At 37.0% G+C, this 24,331-nt stretch overlaps 2 protein-coding genes across 3 annotated transcripts in view; one reads left to right on the top strand and one right to left on the bottom strand.

Annotated features, from left to right (window-relative positions):
• The window catches only part of LOC145986746 (putative fatty acyl-CoA reductase CG5065), a 171,589-nt gene that overhangs the window by 126,697 nt on the left and 20,561 nt on the right, over nucleotides 1-24,331 (bottom strand). The window contains exon 1 of one of the 2 annotated variants that reach the window (XM_083121116.1): nucleotides 11,361-11,439. The exons of the other annotated variant lie outside the window; for it this stretch is intronic. The gene's annotated coding sequence lies outside the window, so the exon portion shown is untranslated. Of the gene's footprint in view, nucleotides 1-11,360; nucleotides 11,440-24,331 lie in introns of those variants that run through there. 2 annotated transcript variants of the gene reach the window in all.
• Nucleotides 1,043-23,342, top strand: LOC145987053 (putative fatty acyl-CoA reductase CG5065). The gene is made up of 8 exons (XM_083121509.1): nucleotides 1,043-1,082; nucleotides 1,557-1,776; nucleotides 10,348-10,596; nucleotides 10,999-11,141; nucleotides 12,268-12,377; nucleotides 17,813-18,005; nucleotides 21,835-22,077; nucleotides 23,089-23,342. Exons 2-8 carry the CDS (start codon nucleotides 1,564-1,566, stop codon nucleotides 23,324-23,326), a joined length of 1,389 nt encoding a protein of 462 aa, XP_082977635.1. The 5' UTR covers nucleotides 1,043-1,082; nucleotides 1,557-1,563; the 3' UTR covers nucleotides 23,327-23,342.

Raw genomic sequence — 24,331 nt, 5'->3', positions numbered from 1 at the left:
TTTATGCGGTCTCTTGAAAGTGAGAGAAAGCATGCAACACTCACACACGTAGACATTATCCTTCCTTCTTTCTGTGTTTTTTATTTGTTCTTAGTAAAGCATATTCGAATTTTAAACTAATTGCTTATCTTCGTTCTAAAAACAAAAACTCTTCCCCCCGAAATTTTTGGTGTGGGGGGTTGGGATAAGATTGTTTGTGGAGGAAAGCCCCCTTGTCCCCCAGGATTTCACACGGTGCGTTGTCAAGGATGTGACTACAAAGTCTCTTCTTCAGATGAATTGCAAGAATATAGAATAAATTACGTTAAAAACAAGTTTACTATTTGTGTGTGACTTTTATTACTCTGGATGAGATACGATCACAAAGGAGGTTCCCACGAAGTATATGATTTCAATTTCCACATATGTAACATTAGTATTCCAAGGGAATTAGCATTTTTTTAATAGCCAGGAGGAGAAAATTGGGAAAGCAAATAAGGGTACGTGTAGTCTATTTTAAGTTTTACTTCAAGGTTACAAAAAAACGTAAGATTTTTTTTCTGTATAAGGTATTCAGTTCCGTTCAGAGTGTACGATGATACAGTAGTCGATCAGCATCTGAAAATACAGTTGTGTTTCCCGGTCATCAGATTATACTTAAGTTGTGAATAATTTTAGAAAGACAGCCTTGAGTTTAGAAACAGGGACTGGAATTCTGAATGGGATTGGAGTTCAGAAACCAGGACTGGAGTTCAGAATCAAGGACTTGAGTTTAGAAAGAGGAACTGGATATCAGAAAGAGGAACTGGATTTCACAATGAGGGACTGGATTTCAAGAACAGGAACTGGAGTTCAGGTACCAAGACCGTCTTTCTCATCCAATTTGCTTGTTGTCTCGCAACCACTTCTTAAGAATAATTATATCCAGCGAAATCATTTTCAAACTTGTTTTGTTGTGTCATCTCTAACCTTACAGCATCCTTCACCTTGTGAGAAAGAGAGTGCTCGCGTGCAATATATATGAGTGGATCTTGCACATGTGGGGAATTTAGTTTTCCAATATACGAGTGTTCAGGGTTCCATCTTGACTGGTCTTGGTGAAGGTGAGTAACTAAACCTCTGCAAGCAAGCCCGTACCCAGGATTTTTAGAGGGGTGGGGGCGAAAATGTGGAACAAAGTTTTTGTATAATATTTGATTTGTTTTATTAGTTAACTTTCATGCAGGGCACAAAATCATTGAAGATTCGTGGGAGGAAGATCTTAATTTACACACACACACACAATATATATATATATATATATATATATATATATATATATATATATATATATATATATACATTACTAAATATAGCTATATAAAGGAAATCATTTCTTACTTTTATATGTTTCAAGTATTTATAAAGTAACAAACTAACTGCTTTACCAGCTGGTTAAAAAGAAAAAATCCCACTACCGTTACTTCCGTATCAACCATTTTGCGGTAGTGGGATTTTTTACTTTTTCCGCTCTAAAACCATGGAAGTTTTGGAAATTGTAAAACGGGGAACTGGAATTCTTTTTTTTTCCTCCGCAGCAACGCAATGGAGATGTCCTACTCAGACCAAGTGAGCAACATCGCAGCCTTCTTCAGCAACCGGGCCGTCCTCGTGACGGGGGCCACAGGGTTCATGGGGAAGGTGCTCGTGGAGAAGCTCCTCAGGTCATGTCCCGGCATCAAGACCATCTTCGTCCTCCTGAGGCCTAAGAGAGGATGTGACGTCAGGGAGCGACTGAAGACAATGCTCAGTTCAGGGGTATGTAATCGTATTCTGCATTTTGGGTTATTTAAATATGACAAATATTGTCATAAGGGTTATCAGTTTTGATGTGTTTACCTGCATGCGGAAAACTTAAGATAAGAATTTCTTGTCCTGCATGTAAGTGCACATGCAGAAAGTATTAACGATAGGGTGGAGCTGGATAGCTCATCGTAGTCAACTCCGCATCTGATATTACGGTTAGTTTATGTTTTTAATAAAATAAATTACTGCCTTGGTCAGCATATTTATATTTTTTCACTGATATTACGTGTAAAAGTCGCTATATGGCATTGGCTTTTGTACACGTAAAACCGAAATACAAAAGCTGTGTTTTATTTGGTAGATTGTTTAAATGTCAAAATTAAATTCAGGGTTAATTAAGCTTCATTGTTACCTATTACGATCTTAAATTGAACAAACATTAAGTTCCTTAACTTATATGCATTAAGTTTCGTATGGAGGTACGCAACGGGACATTTCGGATAAAAATTGATTTGATCAGGTTCCGCAATCTGCACATGGATAATGGTATAAAATTGTATGCAATATATTACACTTTTATGTCAAAATGGAAGACTCAAACGATTGTCATGCTGCATTAATGCATGAAAATGCTAGTGTTAATGTTAGTAATATGGATCCCCATGCTCCTCCTTCTCCAGCACAATATATCGAAGTGGATAACATTAATAGTGAAGAAAATCAATGTAATAATTCATTCACAAGAGGGATCAATGAATCAAAACACAGAGAATTATATAAAGTCTCAGAAGAAAAGGATCTCCTCTCCTTCTCAGAATTTATATGATCTCAACAGTTCTGGTCCATACATTGTCTTGATAGAGGGTACAGGGAAGAATATTGGAAATCTAGCTGGTGGAATCCTAGGAAATAAATTTAGGAAGGCAGAAATACCGGTGAAGCATATTGATCAATGTGGTCGTATGTAGAGTTAGAATTACGTTCAAATCCGCTCCGCAGGCGAATAATTTCGTCAAAAATACGAAATTCCAAGCTGAGCTCTCGATCAAGTCTCGCATACCGCTACCTTTACTTCAACGAGAGGGACTAGTGTACGGGATAGAATATGATGTTAGCGAGCAGGATGTACTGGATGGCGTTCAATCGCCTATCCCAGTCATTGATGTCAAACCTATGAAAAAGAAATTGTGGGAAAATGATGGATCATTTTTGCTACGAGATACAAAACTTGTATGTCTGACATTTTTGGGGCGTATAATTCCCTAAAATATAATCATAAATAGCATAATACATGAAGTTAATCCCAGGCAAAAAGCTGTTCTTCAGTGCAGACAATGTTTCAGATATGCACACACGGCAACTCAGTGCCGTTCCCAACCAAAATGCGCAACCTGCGGAGACAATAAGCATGGTCCCTCCTTAACCCACCAGCTAAATGCTCTAATTGCCAAGGAGCTCATTCAGCTCTTGATAAAAATTGTCCAATGTGGCAAAGAGAGCAACAAATACAGGAGCGAACGGCGAACGATAATCTCTCTTACCGTGAGGTTAGACAAATTATTGAAGGCACATATATACAACCGCCATCTATAGAGGAAATTCTGAATCCCATTGTAAACAAAACAGATTTTCCTCCTATTCAGTTTCGTGCCAGACTAAATGCTTCACCCAGTGTCTCAAACATTCTAAATCATAATGCACAACCCATCCTCACATCTAAACCCATCATAATTGCAAACCACAGTCCTAGCATTAATAAATGGCAAGATCATTCTGTTGGATCAAATCTAACTCCAGTTGCTTCAACAATTCATCAGCCTATTCCACACACACCAGGGAAGTCGATAGAAGTACATAAAAATATCAGAGTGGCATCAAAAGTGAAAGGGAAACATTCTAGGATACCAAGGATACATACCCACTCCAACCCATCCACATCATCAATTACAGACACTTCTTCTATTGAGTCAGAACCCAAGCCCTCTTTAAATATAGTGCGAAATGCTTATTCTAATTCTAGTTCCTCAGGGATACAACATGCTAATTCAACAGATAAAAACTTAGAACAATCATCCTCTAATCATCCATCTGAAAATATTCACGAGGTTTACACCTCATTATTAGAGACAATACCGCTTCTACTCTTGTGCAAATAAAAGAGCTTCAGAAACAAAAACTTCTTTTACAACATATTAATACCCTATCTACAAACCTGCTGGCCTTTTTACAGAATCTCACCTCTTAATTAATCAATTATATAAAAGTTGACTAATATGACATTATTACTTCAATGGAATGTCAATAGTTTCTCTGCACGTAAACTAGATCTACTAAAACTAGTGAAGAAAGAAATATATAGAATTTCACATTATCATTGTATAGGACCTCCAGACAAAGACACGGAACGGGTAATTGGTATAAATGTCCATGAAAAAGTAGCCTACCAGGAAATACAATTATCTAAACATAAAACACTATTTCGGATTTATAAAGTAGAAGCAAGAGCAATCCAAATTTACATAGCAGGATATAAAATTACGATAATCAATGTATATATCCCTTCCAACTACAATTCTCAAAATATAAAACAAACTGATTTACAAGATTTAACGTTCAACATGGCCAGTCCTTATTTAATTGTCGGGGATTTTAATGGGTATCACGATGTTTGAGGTATGCATGCAACAGATAGACTTGACACTAGTATAGTGGATTGGATGGACGACAACTCTTTCATTGTCCTAAAAGAATGATCACCAACACACACACACCTCGAAATGGAAGTAATCCAACATCAATTGATTTAACTATAACATCGGACTCATTATTCCCTCAATTTCAGTGGTTCATAGAGGATGAACTCTATGGTAGCGATCATTTTCCCATCTATATTCGTGACCAATTTTTACCAAGCCAACCTTTTCCCCCCGTCCCATTACCAATTCTCCGCTGTAAAACAAACAATTTAAAATGGGAATTATATAAAATATAAATAGATTCCTTTATTCTAAGTAAACATCTTACTTCCTCCCAGCCTATATCTTATTCACTGCTACTTCAATATATTACTAAAGCTTTAGATATTCTAACCTCGCGTAAAAATACTCATTGTGAAACAATGTTTCCAAAGATACATTGGTGGACGACAGAATGTGAAGAGACAAAATCAAATAGGAAAATCAGAGAAAACCAATATGCCTCATGCCCCAATCCCGAAAACATATCATGGAAAAAGTCCATAGCTCAAGCGCGGAAAATATATTTACAAGCCGAACAACAAGCTTGGATTAACTACTGCAATTCGATAGACATGCAGGAATCATCCCGAAATATTTGGCATAAATTCAATTATTTACGCAAACCACGTTCTCCTCAAAAAGACCGATAGATGACAGTTGGCAACATCAATTTCTTTCCCAATTAACTCCACCATCTGTTCACCTACATTATGATATTAAAGAGAATTTCCCCTCAAAATTTACAAATGATTTTCCACCTGTAACCCGAGGGTAATTAACAATAATTTTTAAAAATGTGAAAAACACAGCGCCAGGTCTTGATGGTATTCCGTACCAGGCCATAACATATTTACCGAATACCGGATTAGATATTCTTGTTTAACAGTACAACAATATATATCGAACCGGCATAGTTCCGTTAGAATGGAAAAAATATGTAGTTGTTCCAATTTTGAAAGCAAACAAATCTCCGCACCATGCATCCTCATACAGACCTAGAGTACTTATTTCAGTCTTGGAAAAAAAATTTTGAACGCACAATGAAAATAAACTTTCCTGGTTATTAGAACGTGAAAATCTTCTTCATCCCACACAATTTGGATTTCGAACTAATCTTAGTAGTCAAGATGCTATACCCACTCTAACAGCAGCAATTCAAAATAGTAAAATTACAAGTTCCTACTGTTTCAGTTTGTTTATAGATGTTGAAAAAGCTTACGATTCTATAAATTTACATAATTTTGTCATAAATTAGAGAATCTTCATATACACCCAAAACTTTCAACAATTGTGTAGGATCTATATTCCAACAAAATTATGTTTGGATGGTTCTCCGATAAATTAAGCGATCCTCGTTCCACTTCAATCGGCATACCTCAAGGCTCACCTTTGAGCCCTCTCTTATTCAATATTTTTAAGAATGAGATAATGAGATACATGCATTACCAATTCAACCATTTCATCCCCTTCAGTATGCAGATGATTTTTGTTTCTATAACATTACAGATGATTCTGCTCAAGGTATTACAGCAATGCAGAATTTAATCTCCACCATAAGAGCGTGGTTTTTCAATGTAGGTTTACCCATCAGCGAAACAAAATGAAAAAATATTTGTTTTAATAATAAGCGATTGAGTACTTATCCCAACAATATATCACACATTTCTAATATCCCAGTAATAGAAACACATGAATATTTAGGTATACATTTTGACAGGAGATTCACATGGAATACACACATTATGCATTTAATCAATAAATGCCGTAAAATAATAAATATACTCCGTAGTATGACAACAAATAAATGGGGTGGCCACCTTAAAATCTTATTTCTATTTTACAGGAATTGTTTTCGATCAAACTTTGAGTATGCAGCCTTTAGTTATGGGGGTGCAAAAGTAAGTCTTTTATACAAAATAGAGATACTACAGAGAAAAGCTTTGAGGACCTGCTTAGGTCTCATGCAGTCCTGTCCTAATGTCAGTGTATATATGGAAAGCAAAGAAACTAGTTTGACGACACATGGACGGATCCAATTAACAATAAAATTTCTGCTCAAAACCTGGGAAAATCATACGCATCCATTCAATAAATTGTTCGAAATACAAAAACAATGGACAGAAGCTAAAGTCATAGATCCTAAACATACGTTCTTTTATTTTGCATATTGCCAATACATGGACCCGGAAACCCGTGCAAAGTCTCACCTTCCAACATCCTTTAATTTATCAATTAGACATACCCTTATATACTCAATGCAATATAAATTTCAGGGATCTAGGAAGACATATCATGTATAAGGAGAAATGGCCAACGCACCTAATCATATATACTGATGGATCCAAAGATCGCCTACGTGTGGGTTGTGCTTAATTCGTTCCAGATCAAAATATAAACAAACAATTCCGTTTACCACCTGACACTTCTATTTTCACTGCAGAAAGTTACGCAATATATAAAGCTCTCATATACGCTATCCATAATAATTACACAAAAATTATCGTCATAGCAGATGCTTTAAGGGTATTAATGGCGCTGAGTTCCTCATATCCTCAGATTTATAAACATTCTTTATTTATCATATTTATAATCCAACAAACCCAGTATGCTAATGGAAGAAATATCAACGTTCAGTTTAGTTACGTAAAGGCTCACGAAGTAAATACGGGAAATGAACGTGTGGCCATATATGCCAAAGCCGCCCGATCATCGGAATCTACTTCACTTGCGAGACTTCCATACACGGATCTTCTCCCAAGAGTTAAATATAAACTTCAAGATAAATGGAAACAGTGGTGTAAGGAACAATTTCAATCCGCGGGCAATACATATAAATGGTTTGCAGAACGTTCACAAAATAAACCTTGGTACTACTCATATAATCTTCCAAGATCAGTTATTATTTTTATAATACGTCTACGTACAGGTCATGTTCGCACTAATGATCATTTAGCACGATTACATATTACAACAAAACAAGCCTGCACATGTGGAGAAGTTAATCAAGATGCCACGCATCTCTTTTTACAATGTCCTAATTTCGACAGAGAACGAGATAAATTATATAATGGTTTGCGTCGCCATGGAGTTCCATTCCCTACATCTCTAATTGCCCTGCTCACGGATCCCATTCCTCCCACGATATGGCTTCTTTATGGATATGCAAGAAGATGTAATTTGACGATCTAACAAACAGTATATAGTGCATAATGAACTAAATATATTTTGCAAAGAACTCAGAAAGATGATTAAAATCGACTAACAGTTGATAGGGTCAGAAAAAAGAAGGAGAAGAAGATATATGTTTTTACAAAATATAGTTGTTAGGAGATACTATGGTTCAAGGTATACATTGAGATCCTTGACACACTCACAAATGTCAATTTGTAAGTAAGTGCATTCGGTGGTCTGCCAGATAGGCAGCGGACAAATATGAAGTACAAAGGACTGCAAGAAATAACGCGGTTTCCGGAAGAAAGATGGATGAGAAGCGGAATGTGAGATCAATTCACGGAGGGAGAAAAGCTTTGGTTTCGGCGGTTCTGTGAATTATGATGGTTCATAGTGGATTGTCCTACAAATGGGAAGTAATCGTGAATAGTTTAACGCAAGCGTGAGACTTGTTTCGCCAGCTGGTTGACCGGTAATACGTTGCACAAGGTATGAAAGGGACAGTCCCTGAACTCCCCATCTTGCCATGGAGGTAAGCTGCATTTTTTCCTAACGTGTTGCATGAGCTAAGCTGCATTTTTTCCTAACGTGTTGCATGAGCTCATGTCCATACACTCGTTAGGTAAATCTACCTTTCTTCGCAAAAATAAATACGTAAAGCATGCTCGCGTGTGCATCGTGTGTTACGCGGGATGCCGGGAAACGCTCTTTTTGATCAACGTGGCTTAAACGAAATGGCGGGCGACGCCATTGCAGAGAAAATGTGATTTGGTATATAAGAAGGATTTGGAATCAATCTAAAATACCTTGTACGATTGACAGATAACGTATATGTTAATGAACATTACTCATTTACCAGTTTTAATACGTGGAATAGTGCATTTCTGCGTTCATTCTTAAGTCAAGGTCACATGACCATATAGTGGTATGTTCGTACCTGGTAGGGACAATACGTGCTGACGTGCTTCTCTGGTATCGCAATTATGTTCAAAAGATACTGACTTTTGCTGATTTGATCCAGTTGCAAAACCGTCTCGTCATATTATAAGCTTATTGGGTTTGTTCAACCTGTCTAATGTTATATTATGGTGTTGAAACAGGGTATTGTTACCAAATATTCCTACTTGGTGTAAATAAATAAGTTGGTACTTTTGAAGCTCAAAACCAGCTGTTCCTTGCATGGACAGATAGATTTTTTTTTTTTTGTATTACAAATGAGTCTACCTTGCATAATGACGGCAGAATTGTACCTTGTTTATAAGAATAAATGTAATCCATAATATTTCAGAGTACCATTTGTCCTATGAATATACACAAAAGTAGTACGTTATATTGTTGCATGCATTTATGTACTTTACTGTACTTTCCTTTCAGGAGGGGGAATTTGTGTGTGCTCTGGTCATGCAATCTAACAAGGTATTGTTTTGAAACAAGGTTGTCAGGCAACTTAAGGATAAAGGGAAATTGTCAAATATCCTTAATCGACTTTTGCATATTCATTAAGTCAGTACTTTGAAGCATAATTGTGTTCAGATTTGAACTATACACATCATTACGATTGGATTTGCCAATAAATGTGCATACATGCAGGGCAGGTTTCAAATTTAGAATAAGTTGCAAATCAGAAGTATTGTGACATATCTAAATATATACGAGGTCGGTCCACTACCACAGAAGTCATAGCAAAAGTCATTAGGGTGGTCATTTATATGCTAATAGGGAGATAAATGGGTAATTAGCTCATGGAACTGCACTCTTTAAATGTGAATTGAATTTATTGTTTTTTCTTTTATTATTTTCATTCCTCTTAGTACATACCATAACATAGTTGCTAATGCTCATCTTAGTAAATTCCTCTTCTGTAACCCTCCAATCAGCGCTTTCATCGCTACGAGGGGATCACGCGAAAGTTGTGTTTAAGTGCCGGGCCTTTCGTTACGTCATTGTGTGAGGCTCTTCCTCACCTCTAAAGTACCATGATATTAAGTTGGTTTTTCTTCTTCCTACTATTAGAAATAACCCCCTCCACTTAGGCCAGTCGTGTGGCGAGGGGCAAGGGTGCCCGCAGGAATTTTCCTCGGGGTGTGGGAGATCAAAATTTCAAATGTTGGCCTTCAGTTTTCGAAATCTCTATTTTAACTTTATTATAATTATTATTATTACTTTACAAATTTATGGAAATTGAATTATTGACAATTGCAACTTGAGTGCACTAGATGTCAGCATAATTATAATTTAATTTGAATTGTTGTTTGAAGTCCACTGTATGCACAGATAGGCTAATCGGGACTGAACCTACAGTTTAAAGTCGGATCCAAACCACTGTGCAACGTGCCTCGAACTGGACGCCTTGGTTACAAAGCGACGACGAACATGATTCTACTGTCTGTTATGAAAACGTTCTCTCGTTCTTTTGTTAGTGTTCTAACTTATAGCCTGTAAATCACAGAAAACAATATTATTTCTAATAAAATATCGCTGTTCGGTTATATGAGCTTTTACCAGATATCTCAGGGAGGGCACTTTCCTTCGAATTTATGAATTTGTATCCTTTAGCTTTCAAAAATCACTGTGATCGATCACATGTAAGTGAAGATCATTTCAATGTAGAGTGCCTGGTATAATTGTTATGTCGTATTTTTTGAGAGAGCGTCTGGTTATTTTCACGTTCCAGGCGTTTGCAACACTGGTACGTTCTCAGCCGCAGCTTCTGCAGAAGGTGGTGGCAGTGGCGGGCGACGTCTCCAAAGTGGGGCTGGGCCTGAGCGAGAGCGACCGGCATCTCCTGCAGAGAGAGGTGTCCGTGGTCTTCCACTCTGCAGCCACCGTGAGGTTCACAGAGAAGCTGAAAAATGCCATCCTGCTGAACGTCCGAGGCACCCAGCAGATGCTGGAGCTCTGCAAGGACATGCCGAACTTGGAGGTGGGTGGTATACAATGTTCTTGATCAGCGGTTCCTTTAGAGCAGCATTTCTCAACCACCGGACCGCGGTCCATTTTCCTGGCGTCAATTATATCGGGCCGCGAGATGTTCTCATGAAATTTAGGTCTATTGTGGTGGTCATAGGATCTGAATACGAATTTTTGATTAAAATTTTGATTTTCCTTTTCTTCTTTTTTAAACTTTCATTATTCGTATACTGTATAAATTTCACCTCCGCTAACTTTCCGAAACAATTATAAAAAAAATATATTTCATCTTTCTACGACAATTAGTTCCCTTGCTACAATTTTTTTTTCATTCCGTCAAGTTTGAAGTTTACCTTACTATCATGTACTGTTTATTCGTGTCTTTATATGTTTCTTTTACATTCTTCATCTACAGTCCTTTGTACACGTTTCCACTGCTTACGTCCATCCATCTGAGAGGAAACTTGAGGAACGGTGCTACACTACAACCGCAGAGACAGACAAGCTCATTCAGCTCTTCGATTGCTTAGAAGAGGGTTGTGAACTGCTCAGCCCTTAGTAAGTACATTACATTCAATAATCCTACGACTTCCAGAAATCTATTGAGGTTACTCACAAAACTATAACTTCATGTTGCAGTTCTGGAGTTCAGTTCTGCAATTTTTTCATAGATTTTAAGTTAGTGTCAGTTAATTGGGTTCATACTGAGCATTCAAAGAGACATTACACCAGTACTTCTAACGAAACTAGTTACTTTTTAGATATAACAATACTTACTTTACCGGCGTCAACAGGCTAATTTATTTATTGTGGTTGAATAATTTTAATCTGTCTATATTGCATGAAAAATTGACACTTTGCTAACATGCTCCTTTCACAGTAACTTGATACCTTCTTAATGACTCCTCATGCAACAATGATCTCAAGCACTCCACATGCACCTGATCGAAAGTCCAATCACGTTTTATTAATTGCTGTGAGGTAACTACATCTAAGGTATTATGAAAACACTATTTCCTTCATTAACGTTTCTTGAGTATTTTGTAGAATCAGTCATAAGATAGACATGGAGTAAAATGTCATCAAAATATCATTTTTCCCTTCCACGCCGATATTTGCTATATTTCAAACTTCTTATTGCATATTGTCCAGTTGTTTGAATCAGACATTAACTGTGGTTCTGATAGGTTCGAGTGAAGGACATGGTAATGTTGATTAATATACGTTGTACAAGATAAAAAAAACAGACGGTGAATAATTAACACATTTAATAGAAACTGGACTTATGTCCGGAACATTCAAGTACATTGAATCATGATACAGCAAGATTACACACAGAATACATCTGCTTATGATTTCTCTTCTTCTGGCCGTGAAGACCAAGCCTTGTAGCCATACGCTTAATAGCTGGACCGTATCAGGTTCCAGTCCCGATCAGCCTATCTGAGTATCAAGTGAACTTACATAAAAGAAGAGAAAAAACTATTAGTTAGTCCTTACGGCCCTCATGCCTTCATTGAATCGTTTTCATTGTCTTTTCTTGCCTAACATTTCAAATGCTTCGTCACTGTTCATTTTCTTCTTTCTATCCGGTGTATCCATTCCTCTTCACGTGTCATGTTTTCAACCATCCCATATCTTCAATATGCACAAATAATGTACTTTTTCTTCTTCTTTTTTGCAGCTTTCTGCGAGACTATCAAAACACCTACATCTTCACCAAAAGCATTGCAGAAAATTTAGTGCAGAAATACGCCGGAGTGATCCCTGCAGCTATTTTCAGACCTGGGGCTGGTAAGTAGAAGTGCATAGGTTTGAAACTGAAGGCATTTCAGCTAAAAGCTTCAAAGCAATGTTAGGTGAACTTGATGGACAGGGGAACGAAGCTGGGCTTTTAAGTGGAACATATACTGGGGATTAGTGGTGGCACAGAGACCAAGCCCAATTGGGACTAGAACGAAACGAGACCATTTGAAACAGATATGAATAGAATTGAGGTGAGACTTAATGTCAAGTTCTCGGCATCGTTTTAATATAAACTATGATGCACATTTGATAATTTCGCCTGAATTACATCTATTTTACCATGCGACTTATTCAGAAAATCCAACTGGTTATCTACCTGATTATATATAGAAATATGATACACGTATGTGTTGTTTATAATAATTGTAAATTTAATCCTCAGGGGCAGCTATGACCCTACGTAGTGTTTTATTAATTCATTAATTTATCTCGTCTCAATACCATTGATACTAGGAATTGTACCAATTACTATTAATTACTACACTACTACTACTACTACTACTACTACTACTAAGGCTCTGTCCGAAAGCTACAAAGTACAGACTTGAAGTGTGGTCTTGGCGGAAGTGTACCAGTGGCGTCTCGTGGCCTCAAATTTGGCCGGGGCTTATTTTTTAAAGAATTTAATATATAATGACAATTCACCTGAATTACAAGAAATACGTATTTTTCTTCTTCTAGACTACAAAACTGGACTTATTTTTTTAAAACAGTATTTAAAAGATAATAACAATTCATATGAATTACAAAAAAAACAGGTATTTATCTTCCTCTAAACTACAAAATTGGACTTATTTTTTTAAAGAATTTAAAATATAATGATCATTCACATGAATTACAAAAGAAACAGGTATTGCTGTGAAACGTACCTTTCTACGAACGTTGGTTCTCATTTAAACAAGAACTGTGCTCTCCTGTTCTTCTGCTCAGCACATTTTGTAATCATTTTTTCATTGAAGCCCTGTATGTTTGCAATGTATTCTTTCTCTATTGTATGCACTGCCAAGGCATTGAGTCTGTCTTGTCCCATTGCATTTCTTAAGCAGGTTTTAATACGCTTCAATGTGCTGAAACATCGTTCATATTCAGCTGTTGCCACTGGAGTTGTTAAAACTATGTTTGTCATTTTTACTGTTTCTGAAAATGTATCCTCTAAATCATTTTCAATGAAAAACGAATGCAATGTACTGATAGAGTTTAAATTTTTAAACTCTTCACTACAATAAAGAACACGAAGTTCACTCTTTAGTTTTCCCTCTTCTATGAAGGGATAATATTTGGCACAATTCTTACACGAATCATCGAGAAAATCAGACTTCCTCCAGTCATTGAATTTTGCAGGGTCAACTAAATTGAAACACTCCAAATGTTCAGTTGCCCCAAATCTCTCTTCGGCTTGATGAATAATTATATCGCAGAACTCAATAGCGCATGCTGTTTTGTTAACACTGCTTTTTCTTTTCTTCGAGATGTTACACAGAACAGAACTATCATCTGAAGAGTTAGCCAGTTCATTCCTAATATCACTGATGTCAGCAACAAATTTGCGAAAATGTTCCTTTACGTGTACCATTGTTGTAATTTTCTTCTGCAAAATATTGTAAAATATTTCGACGAAGGGCATTATCCTGTTAAAGACACCCAAGAAAAAAATGAATTCCTCGTCTTCAAGGAAATGTATTAGTCCAGTTGCTTCCCTCATTGACACAGAATCCCATGAGCCATCTTGCTGAATAATTTCCAAACACTCTATCAGGGCTTCCTTGCACTGGAAAACAGACGACACTACCCTACTCTGGAAATTCCATCTTGTTTGGCATGTTCGCGGTAGCCGTCGATGACATACCTCCTGCAGTAAATCTGTTCTCTTACTACATGAAGAGAAGAACGAAGAAAATACAGATAAATTGGCAAAGAAAATTCTGATAGCTGTGATGGTAGAGCATACTTGTTGCATTATGAGATTGAGTTGGTGTGCATAACAATGCACAAAATAAGCACACGGATAAACATCTCTTACAAGTTTCTGGACTCCAAGCCGTACCCCTCGGAATGCAGATCCACCATCATACGTTTGAGAAACTAATTTATAGTTTGTACTGCTCTAATGCATCTAATATACATTGGGATATCCCTGATGCAGATCTGTCAGTAAGTTGCACGAAACCATGAAAATGCTCTACTATTTGCGAGCAATGAACAAAACGAATCACAATAACCAATTGTGTCTTATTGGAAATGTCGCTGGTTACATCAGCTTGTACAGACACAAGCATTGCTTTGTTTACATCCTCCTGGAGGGCTTCACTCTAAACCTGGTACATATAGTCTAACAACTCATTTTGTATCACGGCTGATGTGTATTTATTTACTTTGGATTCCTCTAAATGTTCATGCAAACTGTTATCTAGCTTAGCAATCTCATTTACTAAATCTAGGAAGATGCCTCTGTTTAAAGATTGTTCTCATTCGTTGTGTCCTCGTAGAGCAAGTTCATGTCGACCACGGAATTTTAAGCAATCGATAATTCTATTTAATATATGTCTATTTTTCCGGACTAATTCATTGTGCCTTGTAATTGACAGTCTATATCCTTCATCGATTTGTGTTCGAACATCAACCTTTCCAAATAAACTCAATTTTAACGAGTTTCCAATGTGCGAAGAACTAGTGTCATGTGACTTAATTCTTTCAGAAAGATGTTTGAGATCACTTATACCATGAACTGTCCATGAAGCATCATCACCAAACAAAAGGCAATGAAAACAAAAGAGAGTTTTCTTGATCTCGCTAGCTGTCAACCACGGTTTTCTGTTGTACCAGTCTGGATTGAAAGAGCGTGATTGTGATTTGTGTTTTTGTATTAATGTAACACTCGGATGGTCAGGACCTAATTGTTTAACAACAAGTTTTTCTTGGTCACTCAATGTCTGAAATGGTGTTGCCAACAAGAAATCCACTTTGTTCATAGCGAATAAAAGCCACCACAACGCTACACTACAACACGCGGGATCGAACGAACGCGACGCCACGGAAGTAGCCCCGAATCAACATCCAAACCCATTGCCCTCCTCCCCCCCCCCCTTTCGCTCTCTCTGCTAGCACGTGACCTTCACTATAGCGTGTAGCGTAAACCACGCCTTCCTCTGCGACGAGCCCCGAGATGATAACTGATATCAATGCCGCTATGAGTGCTGTCGTATCCATTGCAGCTGACGATGAACTTACGTCGGTAAAAATCGCCTTTTAAAAGATTGTGTGATAGTTATGTATTGTGGTGATTGAAAATTACGTCAATACGTCAATTTTCTTTAGGGGCTAAGCCCCGGAAGCCCCAAGGGACGAGACACCACTGCCTAGTATAATTCGAAAGCGCCAAGAACAGAACCACGCAAGTGCACAGCTCGCAGTGCAGATGGTTGGTGACTATGTCACGTGGTTTCCGCACTCGTTGTTCATTTGTTTAAAATCATGGAGGTAGAAAGCCAGCGACATAGGTAGATATACGTTATGCGCCAGCAAGTTGTTGGTTATAGTTCTTCTAATGTGTGGAAATGTATGTGTACGAACATTTGAAAATGCTATGTGAATTCTATGGTGAAAAATAAGTGTTTAAAACGCGGGGAAAAGAACGAGTACTCAGTTTTATCTACTGCTCGTATTTGGCGCTGCAGTCGAGGTGCAATTCGGAAAACTTGGCCTAAAACCTTGAAGAGACTCTTCTACTCGATCTGCCCCTTAATTTTCTTCCGCACCCGATTCAGCATCCCCTACGTTCAACTGAAAACACTAACCCTAAGAGTGTTATATTATGTCATGTCGTCATATTGAGCACCGAATGTTAGGTACTGAAGTAAGCCCGTTATTATTGCTACAGACAAGCACTGAAAGAGATTCCGATATACATACTTTCATGTACTGGCGGTAGCCTCTATAAAGATCAGAAATCGTTTATTTCAAATTTCGTCACTATTGTTGTTTTGAATATTTCTTGTTTTGTTTCTTCAAGTGGTCTGTTTGGTTTTCGATAATTGCCTATAGCTTAATGTGAGTTATGCTTCTTTTCCTATCTTTTTTGCATTTTTGATCAACGGTTCATTTTCCACCTGCTTGTTCTTCCTCGCACTGAAGCAAAAATTTCAGCTGCTTTGAAAGGTATTGTTACCTGGTCGTGCTAGGGAAATTGTATTTATTGCGAGTTGTAACGTGAAGCTTAGTTTTCTGTTAATACGTTCTATGTATTTGTTTCGCGTAACATGTCTAGTAAACGTAAAATTTCAAGCTTTTTCAAAAACTGTTAGGAAGAGTCCCAAAGTTCTCCATGAAATTTTACAGTTCGTTGGGATAGTGTGGCAGAAGGGATTTTAACGAAGACGAAGTTGCTGTGGCCTTCACGTTTTGTCCTGAAGTGGCAGACGGAAGTTTGTAGAATCTCCATTGGTTACATTGAAAAGGTTCAAAAATTGTTTTTAAAGGCAAGGATAATTTAATTTGGTATTTCACCACATAGTTCAATAAGACTGCAACGTGTACCTGAATGCACTATATGACCACTTTCTTGGATCATGAGACTTAATACATATCATCATGGACGTCCAGGGGGAGGGCAAGGGGGCATAACCGCCCTGGGAAATGGATGTCAATCTAAAGTTATACACTTCACACCTATAATTTCATTTCAGTCATTCATTTATGTTAATCAGAGGCGACGATTAGGGGTTCAGTTGCCCCCCGATCTTGCTATTTTTGCCCCCGCACTATGCTTTACCTTATCTACCAAGGAAAAGTAAACTATCCTTGCCCTCCCCCCAAGTTTTGGCACCTTGTTCTCCCAGTTTTGAAAGGTTGTATGAGTGTTCCATGTTTTCTTTATTTTCAGCATCGCACCCCTTAAATTTCTTTCCGCACTGCCGCAGCACCCCTACATAATTAATCTTGGCGCCGCCGCTGGATCTACCAGATTAGTAAATATCCAACACAATTGATTAGCCTACCGTTATTTATTTTACATTTCATTAAGTTATCGCACTGAAGTACATAGTTATTCTATTTCTTTATTAACTTTTACACATCTCGTTCGAGAAAACGCTTTAAAAGTCAGAGGGACCTCTCGCATAATTTATGGAATTTTGAAAATTGTAAAACCGTTTGTTCTCTGGATTAAATGGTAGAATATTAAATGCAGGAAGATAACTTGATTCCTATATTTTTTCGATCTAACAAAATATTTACTTTAGTAATTCAGTGTGAATGCTAACTAACTGAATTGTAATGCTCTTATTAACATTAAAGATACAACCTTTCTTGTTTTTCTTGTAACTTGCATCTGTTCGACCCCCTACGCCCATTCCTGGAACTGTGTTTAAATCATTATATGTAAGTTATATTCAGGTACTTACAGCAACATACTTTCCATTTCTTAGTTTCAGGTTCTCTGAAGGAACCAGTTCCTGGATGGGTGGACACTCTAAACGGACCAACAGCTCCCTTAGTCGCTATATGGACAGGAGCTATGCACACCCTACATTGGAATCCAAATACTTGCTTTGGCATAGTCCCCGTAGACCTAACAATAAATGCCATTATAGCAGTTTCTTATCAGACAGCTCTACAAAGGTATGCACTAAGTAACCAGTGTTTTTCACAAATAAAGTTACTAGATTAGTACTGTGCACATTCTTTATTCTGTTAACAACATTGTTGTATGCAAAATCTGTAAAGGATCCAGCATTTATGACAGAAATTATTGGTTAGTAACATGTAATAAATATTCAGAAAAGAAGTTACCTACGTGAAGTTATGTAAATTGTAAATTAAAAGTTTCTAAGTCAGAATTCTCTGTTGTTCATTGCAGTAGTTCACCTGAAAACTTTGAATCTAATATGTAAAAAATTCAAATGAATGATATTCAGCGAACAACTTCCCTCACAATTCATTGCACGAAAGGACGCTCCGCCGCCATATTTCTGGCAAAGAAATCAGATCCTGATGCCGGGTAAGCATTGTGCGTATGATCTTTGCCGAAGTGATTTTGCAATGTGTGAATGCGTCAAGTTGAATGTCATCCATTGCTAAGGAGTTGTCATATTGAGGGTCTCATAGTCGCACACCCGATTGAGTTCCCTCGTGTACCGACATCGCGTGGAATGCCTTCGTTGTTAGGTTAGGCTTATCAGGATTTAGTTCTCTTAGTATAAATACACTGCAATATTTCAGGCCAAGTATTACGATGACCAGGCCCGTACCCAAGGGGGGCCAGAGGGGTCATGGCATCCCCTCGAGCCATGAAAAATTTTAATTTGAACTTATAAAAACCTACAAAAATTACATTGAAGGTTTTTCAAATTTTGCATGATTTTCGATTTCGTTCTTGCACAATTGAATAGATTGTTTCTGGACAGAGGCAGGCTCTAGAAGTCTGCAGTCTGCAATATTGAGCCATTTTAGTTCTAGAACCATTGATGTAAGGCTATCAGACGTTCCGATTTAGTCGGAATAGTCGATTCCTTTTAATCCATGTCCCGACTTTTTCGTCTCGGCTCGGACACTACTTGCTATAACTGAAGAAAGACTCTATGCCACTACAGACATTGTACTGGTTATGTAGGACTTTCTGTAGAATACTGCGTACATTTTTAAAATTGTCTGAACTTTTTATTAGTCAAAAACAGTTGTTTGACATTCGACAAATATGAATCCCTTGATTATTGAATGGTTTCTTCTTTTACAGTGTTTCTAATGTTTCACATAATTAGAATAGAGGGGAATTTTCTATACTCTTTACATTATGGAAGAAAGGTTCCTCAATAACTGCAATACAAAACCAACCATATAAGGGGCAGTTAGCTCTCCACCCGCACCGCAAGGTCTGTGATCCCTTTTCGCCACCACTGAGCAGAAGGATAAAAAACTTTGTTTTCTTTCTCCAACAACAGGGTTTTTCTGCAACTGATGTCCATTCTGCCACACAATGGCTTATGGTTAATTAATATAACGAAAATGGCAGAATCCACTTCACAGCAGAATCGTTGCTAGATTTTTGGGTCAAAACATTGCCTGAAGAACTTTTAACATGTACTGTTTTTTGTCCAAAACACTCAAGAAATTAAGTACATTATTAATTACGAAATTCTGTCAATCGGAATTTGTTTTAGTGCAACATTTCATCTTTTCTACTTGTAATTGTCTCGAACATAAATGCACAGTGGTGTGACCGTACAACTTTCACAGTGTGCAGAGGCCAAAAATTTCGAAGCTAAGAGCCGTTGAAAATGGCATTTTCTATCCCACATGTATGCAACCCCATTTAATAGCTTCTTGGTTGCCACTGGCATTTATTTTTACTGCCGAATACGATTCTAAAAGCGAAAATACGCCATAGAAACAATATTATGCCAGCAGACACACTGCCAGGGTGAAGTCACTTAGCCGTTCTCCTCAGATAATTTATTTATAGGATTCGCAGTGACTCCAAAGTCCTGGACAACTGGAGGAGTCAGGAAAACAAGGGTAGGACTGAGGTCATTGGAAACAAATGATTTTTTTAAAAAAGCTTTCAAAACCTGGAAAAGTCAGGGGAATTAATTTTTTTTATGCTTGGCAGAATTTGTAACTGGAAACAAGTTTCGTTTTATCTTCCCAACAATCTTCACTTTTGAGTAATATTGCTTATAAAAAGGTTCTTTCATTATATTTTTAATTTTTTTTTCAAAAATGTTCAACAAACGTGATTCATTTGGTTAACTCTTATTTATTAGCATGTTAAATCATTACATAGTTATGTAAAATGCCTGGAAAAGTCAGGGACTTTGCAAAATGGGTGTGAACCCTCATCTATCAACCCCACACACATGTGTTCCTTTTCGTAGGCTATTTGAATTGTTTGCATTATGCACACATGTAGTCCACCCGTATCACACACTTTTTTCCGCTCTCTGACAGAAACAAATGTTAGTGTCAACAGCAAATATTTGTCACGTGGTTGCATACATATAGGTTAAAAAATGCTTTTCTTCAACATTTCGTAACAAAATGAGCAAATTTCTCTACCCACCTTCTCCTATACACCATCTGCCCCCCCCCAAAAAAAATCCTGGGTACGGACCTGACGGTGACGTCAGTTAAGGAAGGTGCTCAATCGGGTGTGCGATAAGTGAGAACTTGGAATTGAATGCTCCAGTAAATTATTTTCAGCGAAAAGGTTTGTGGAAACTCAGTCTACTGTTATGGTTTGGTTGCACGACCAATTAGACTTGTTTAACTTTTACAGGATATGTTCAGAATGGTAAAAATAAAGATACTTTTCATGTAGGGTATAGAATTCCAATTACTGATTTCAAGCACATGACCTAAAACTTAAAATATGTATCCATTTGGGTAACATATTTGATATTATAATAGATATATGAAATACTGTATAATGGAAATAAATGGCTATCTAATTTTATCTATCTTAATGCTGATCGACATTTTCTTGTTCAAGCAGCTATCTTTCACACTTGATATGTTATAATCTGATTGTTTAATAATGTGTACTAATTTAATACAGTTAGTTATAAAAATACTTTCACTGTGCATGTTTCTTATAAGACTACGTATATTAAGAACGATATTAATAACTAAGAACGATAAAACATTTACATGTTGTACGAGAACAAGTATTACTGGATTCTCTTCGATTTGACCAAGGAAACCATGTTATCATCATCTGACTAGGCTTTTGAGTAAATTTAAATTGTCTTAATTGTGCAATAGAATTGCCTTAATTGTACTGCACAAGAATTCCGTAAACATTTGGCTTATTATTATTATTAGTTTATTTCACCGCACAAATATTGAAATCAAATGTTTTATCAGAAATGAATTAAAAGCTATCTTTAATTGAAGCAATTGTTTGTTCTCTCAACTCCGTCGGATCTCATTATACAACCGAGAAGTTTGAGCCTGGATACGTGCGTTTCTCTTCATCAATTCCATCAGCATTCATCTCCTTCATCACGATTAGCAGAAAGTGGTATAAAGTGACACAAAATAAGAAAGGAGAATTACAAAATATGAGAAGTTTGTGAAACGTTTCTGAATGTAAAAATGGGGAGTGTGTTGTTAGGATTTTCAGTTTTAAATGAAGCATATATGCACACACAAGACTATATATATTGATGGATTGATTGATTTGTTTAATTTTACTTCGCTCCTTGTGCCACTTTTGCCTAATTTGCGAAGTTGGGGATAAGCGATGATATGATTAACTTGATGAATGGACACTTAAAAACATTCATGTCCAGGCCAAGATTCGAACCCGGGAACTCTGGCGTCGTAACGCGACCTGCTAACCACTCCGCTACGGGGTCGGCATATATATATATATATATATATAAATAATCTCTTTCACTCTGTGCATGTGTGTATTCTTGTAATGTAATTTATGATTTTATATTTTTTTCAGAAGCGGGAAAATGTCATTGTACAACTATACTCCACACAATGTAAACCCACTTTCATTTCGAGATTTCTTCAATTTTGCCCCTTCATACATGTCGAAGCATTCAATCGACACGACTAGGAATGCCAAAGTTTTTATACTTTTCTTCACTAGCAAAATTTTCTATCATCTGTGGTATTTCATCCTTCAACTGCTCCCAGCTTTTCTAATGGATACACTGGCATTTTTACGTGGTAATAGGAGAAGGTAAGTTGAAATTCAATACATGTACGTCATTGCAAAATGCATCTTTAATTATCACTCAAATATTACCTTGTGGTTTACCCTTCATTGTAAGATGAACAAGATGTAAAAATATAGAGATGTTGAAGATTGCTGTACTGGGTCGGAAACACTGTATTTTTGATAAGGGCATTAATGCACAGAGGTACTTTTATTTCGCTTAAATCTATTTCTTAGCGATGTTAGCATTTCTGAAATCTTGTCAGACATCAACTGGTTCATCCGCATGCTAACTTTGCTTCAGTTCGACAATTTTTTTTCGCCCAGTTAATTCTGTCCATGAGAGGAATCGATTCTAGTGTTGAGTTAATGAAAGAACGTCCACAAGATTCCAACATAGAATCCGGGGGGTGGGGGTGTAGGGGATGACATTCTGTACGACATCTAACGTACCCAAAAAGTCAACCTAATGCAAGTTTAACCTACAAATCTTATTTGTTTATTTACATTTATACATGGCAAGAACATTGTTGTAGCAATCAAAAACACAACCACAAGATACCGATTTATGGAAGAACTCTGTGCAATTTTTAAAGTGATAATGATAGTGGTTTAATAACGTCAAATAGTAATTATGAAAAGTTGTTTTTATTTACTTTATTTAATGAGAGTCATTACTCTGATATTACCTGTACAGATATAGCAAGCATTTCATTGTATTCCATTAGTTAGACTTAATTATTCTGTACCAATATTCATTTTAAGTTGTTTACTTTCATCATTTAAATAATATAAATATTGTCATAATGATAACAATGCTGAGGGATTAAAATGTTAAAATTTCATCTTTATGTACCTAATGCGTAGTTTCTGTGAAAAGGACATGAAGTTAAGACATACACTAACATTGTCCAGATAGGCAATTAAAACTTCCAAATAAATTAGTATGTGTTACTATCATGGTGTACAAGCGTCTACCATATCGACTGACCTAGATAACGATTATTATTATTATTAATATTTATGTTATTACAGCATGGTGAAGCTCCAGCTGAGAATATATAAAGAGATGAAGAACATAAGTTTTGCCATTCTCCGCGACGACTGGAATGTTCCTTCTGACAACGTGAACAATCTCTTCAGAAGCCTTAACCCTGTTGACCAAGAAGTGTTCAACTTTGATCTTGCTAAATTGTCTTGGGAGAATTGCTTAGAAGTGACTTTGGAAGGGATTAAGAGCTACTGGAGGAGAGAGTTTTCCTCTAAATTCTAATTTCTGTCGTCAAGGATAGTTGTAGTAGACGAACGTTTGTTGTATGTTTTCCAAAACTGCATATTTTTCACAAATTAAGGTGACTGTAATAAAAAAAAATTTCACATGAGTAGAATTGGAATGAGATGAGAGCAATAAATCATCATTTTAATTGACATTAATGGCTTTTTTATTCATTATCGAGGGGTGACGCTATTGTTATTTAATCTAGCGCCACGTGTCGTGGGTGGAGGAGGAGATGAGTCATCGATGACTCATGCACACGTGTGAGTTTGAAATTAATGGTTTTCCATTAGTGCACAAAAGACACTATTATGTATTCCGTTTTTGACCTAAGCTAACACTATTGTTGTATTTTATTAATGCGTTTCTGCCGGATATGAGTCATGGGTGCTTTATACAGATGTGGGAACTTGGAATTAATGGTTTTTCCATTAATGTACAAAAGACATTTTCGGCCATTTTGGCGTCGGTGGTGAGTTATATTTGGTATAATTAAGGATCCGGATTTACCCGTATTCAACCGGTGCCGACGCGTTCGATCGGAGGTAGAAGGTATTATAACACATGTTCGCTTTAAAGGCGAAGAAATTGAACGATGTATCCTATATGAAAACGAAGTATGCGAGCAGAATCCATGTTATTAATATTAACCTGTTACGGAAGAACCTGTTATGTGGTTGCATTCATCGGCACCCCCAAACCGCGCGCGTTCATGGACACGTGAGGGAAAAAAAGGTTCTCTATTGTTACGGCCCCCATCGCTTGGTCTTCTTCCGAAGTTGAATGGAAGTCAAGTGTCGCCAAATTTTTACACACGAGTATTGATTTTCTTTGAGGTTCCAATTTTATTTGGTGGAAGTAATCTACGCGGTATTTCTGCCGCCTTTTGTAACATTGCAAAGACTATTTAACCTAAGGCGTAACGAATTTGGCTGAACTAGGAACATTCTGTTCCAGTATCTACAGGTTAAAGTGGATGCGATCCACTATTTGCTCTTATTT

Source organism: Lepisma saccharinum, chromosome 4 (genome assembly GCF_977018435.1).
Source record: "Lepisma saccharinum chromosome 4, izLepSacc3.1, whole genome shotgun sequence".
In the NCBI taxonomy this organism is placed as follows: Eukaryota; Metazoa; Arthropoda; class Insecta; order Zygentoma; family Lepismatidae; genus Lepisma; species Lepisma saccharinum.
This window is presented reverse-complemented; position numbering and strand designations above follow the sequence as displayed.

What these genes read in the sequence shown, in the direction of transcription:
- LOC145987053 (XM_083121509.1), top strand. Translation starts at nt 1,564, where the DNA reads ATGGAGATGTCCTACTCAGACCAAGTGAGCAACATCGCAGCCTTCTTC. An exon ending in TGTGAACTGCTCAGCCCTTA is followed by an intron (nt 11,142 to 12,267) that starts GTAAGTACATTA and finishes TCTTTTTTGCAG; the next exon opens with CTTTCTGCGAGACTATCAAA. An exon ending in TATCAGACAGCTCTACAAAG is followed by an intron (nt 18,006 to 21,834) that starts GTATGCACTAAG and finishes TATTTTTTTCAG; the next exon opens with AAGCGGGAAAATGTCATTGT.